The following is a 1,557-nucleotide window of genomic DNA, read 5'->3' as shown; positions in this document are numbered from 1 at the left end:
CTACTAGAACCTCTACTGGGACCTCTACTGGGACCTCTATGGGGACCTCTACAGGAACCTCTACTAGAACCTCTACTGGGACCTCTACTGGGACCTACTGGGACCTCTATGGGGACCTCTACAGGAACCTCGACTAGGACCTCTACTGGGACCTACTGGGACCTCTACCGGAGCCTCCACCAGGACCTCTATGGGGACTTCTACTAGAACCTCTACCGGGACCTATACGGGGACCTCTACCGGGACCTCTACGTGGACCTCTACTAGAACCTCTACCGGGACCTCTACTAGAACCTCTACGGGGACCTCTACTAGAACCTCTACCGGGACCTCTACTAGAACCCCACTGGACCCCACGGGACCTCTACTAGAACCCCCACCGGGACCCCACGGGACCTCCAGCTGGACCTCTACGGGGACCTCCAGCTGGACCTCTACGGGGACCTCCAGCTGGACCTCTACGGGGACCTCTACCGGGACCTCTACGGGGACCTCCAGCTGGACCTCTACCGGGACCTCTACGGGGACCTCTACCGGGACCTCTACGGGGACCTCCAGCTGGACCTCACGGGACCTCACTGGGACCTCTACGGGGACCTCCAGCTGGACCTCTACCGGGACCTCTACGGGGATCTCTACCGGGACCTCTACCGGGACCTCTACGGGGACCTCCAGCTGGACCTCCATGCTGATGCGGAGCAGCTGTGAATAGCACGCCGCCCCGTGATGCTCTGCCCTCCATTAATCATCCTGCTCCGGACTTCCTGCCGGCTCCCTCCAGCTCACCTGGGACACGTCCTCTATCAGCGTTAGGCAGGTGTCCACTTCCTGCTAAAAACAGACTTCCTGTTAGTGAGCGCTCGTTGCAGGACTTCTTCTGGGTGGATGTGATGTCATCCTTCATGGCAGCGTGACTCAGCATGTTCATTATGGGATGTCAGGAGGATGATGTCCGGATGGCGGGAACAAGACGTCTGATTGGATGAGACACGGAATGAAAACACATGCGGCTCCGTCAGTCGGCTTCCATCTCGGTGACGGAGGAGCCTCATGGTGACGGAGGAGCCTCATGGCTCCGCGTCCTGTGAGCGGCGCTCCTCCACGACTTCACAGCCGTCAGATGTAATCTACCGGCTCCGAGCTGAAGGAGAGCAATGCACTTTGTCATGATTGAAATGTTGACGTGTGCGTTCCAGGAATATTTATCGGGTTATTTGTGCAATTGAAGAGTTTAGAATGTGAAGCGTGGAGAACACGCCTCCTCCAGGACGCCACAGGCCGCTGGGGGAGGAGGTCCTGTGACGTGACTCCACAGCTGCTGACGAAGGGTACGTGCCAGATGTTCCAATGGTCTCGTCTTCATCGCCGTGGCGAGCTGCTTCTCCTCTGGTCTGCTTCATGAACATCAGGAGCAGCGATGGCGTCCCCGCACCTCTTCCCTTCCTGACACCTGGAGGCGGAGCTCCTCGGCGAGGTGTCGGTCTGTCCTTCAGTGGAGGCCGAGGGTTACGCTGCCTGAACCTTTGAAATGAATCGTGTCACATCCAGTTATTTAAA

General features: G+C 58.1%; 1 protein-coding gene across 1 annotated transcript in view; it reads left to right on the top strand.

Annotated features, from left to right (window-relative positions):
• Window positions 1–708, top strand: part of kdm4b (lysine (K)-specific demethylase 4B) — a 40,735-nt gene extending 40,027 nt beyond the window's left edge. Inside the window, exon 19 of the mRNA XM_056414995.1 lies at window positions 372–708. Coding sequence (XP_056270970.1) covers window positions 372–708 — 337 coding nt within the window. The remainder of the gene's footprint in view (window positions 1–371) is intronic.
• Window positions 709–1,557: the final 849 nt, after the last annotated feature.

The sequence above is a fragment of the Pseudoliparis swirei genome, chromosome 5 (genome assembly GCF_029220125.1).
Source record: "Pseudoliparis swirei isolate HS2019 ecotype Mariana Trench chromosome 5, NWPU_hadal_v1, whole genome shotgun sequence".
Classification (NCBI taxonomy): domain Eukaryota; kingdom Metazoa; phylum Chordata; class Actinopteri; order Perciformes; family Liparidae; genus Pseudoliparis; species Pseudoliparis swirei.
This window is presented reverse-complemented; position numbering and strand designations above follow the sequence as displayed.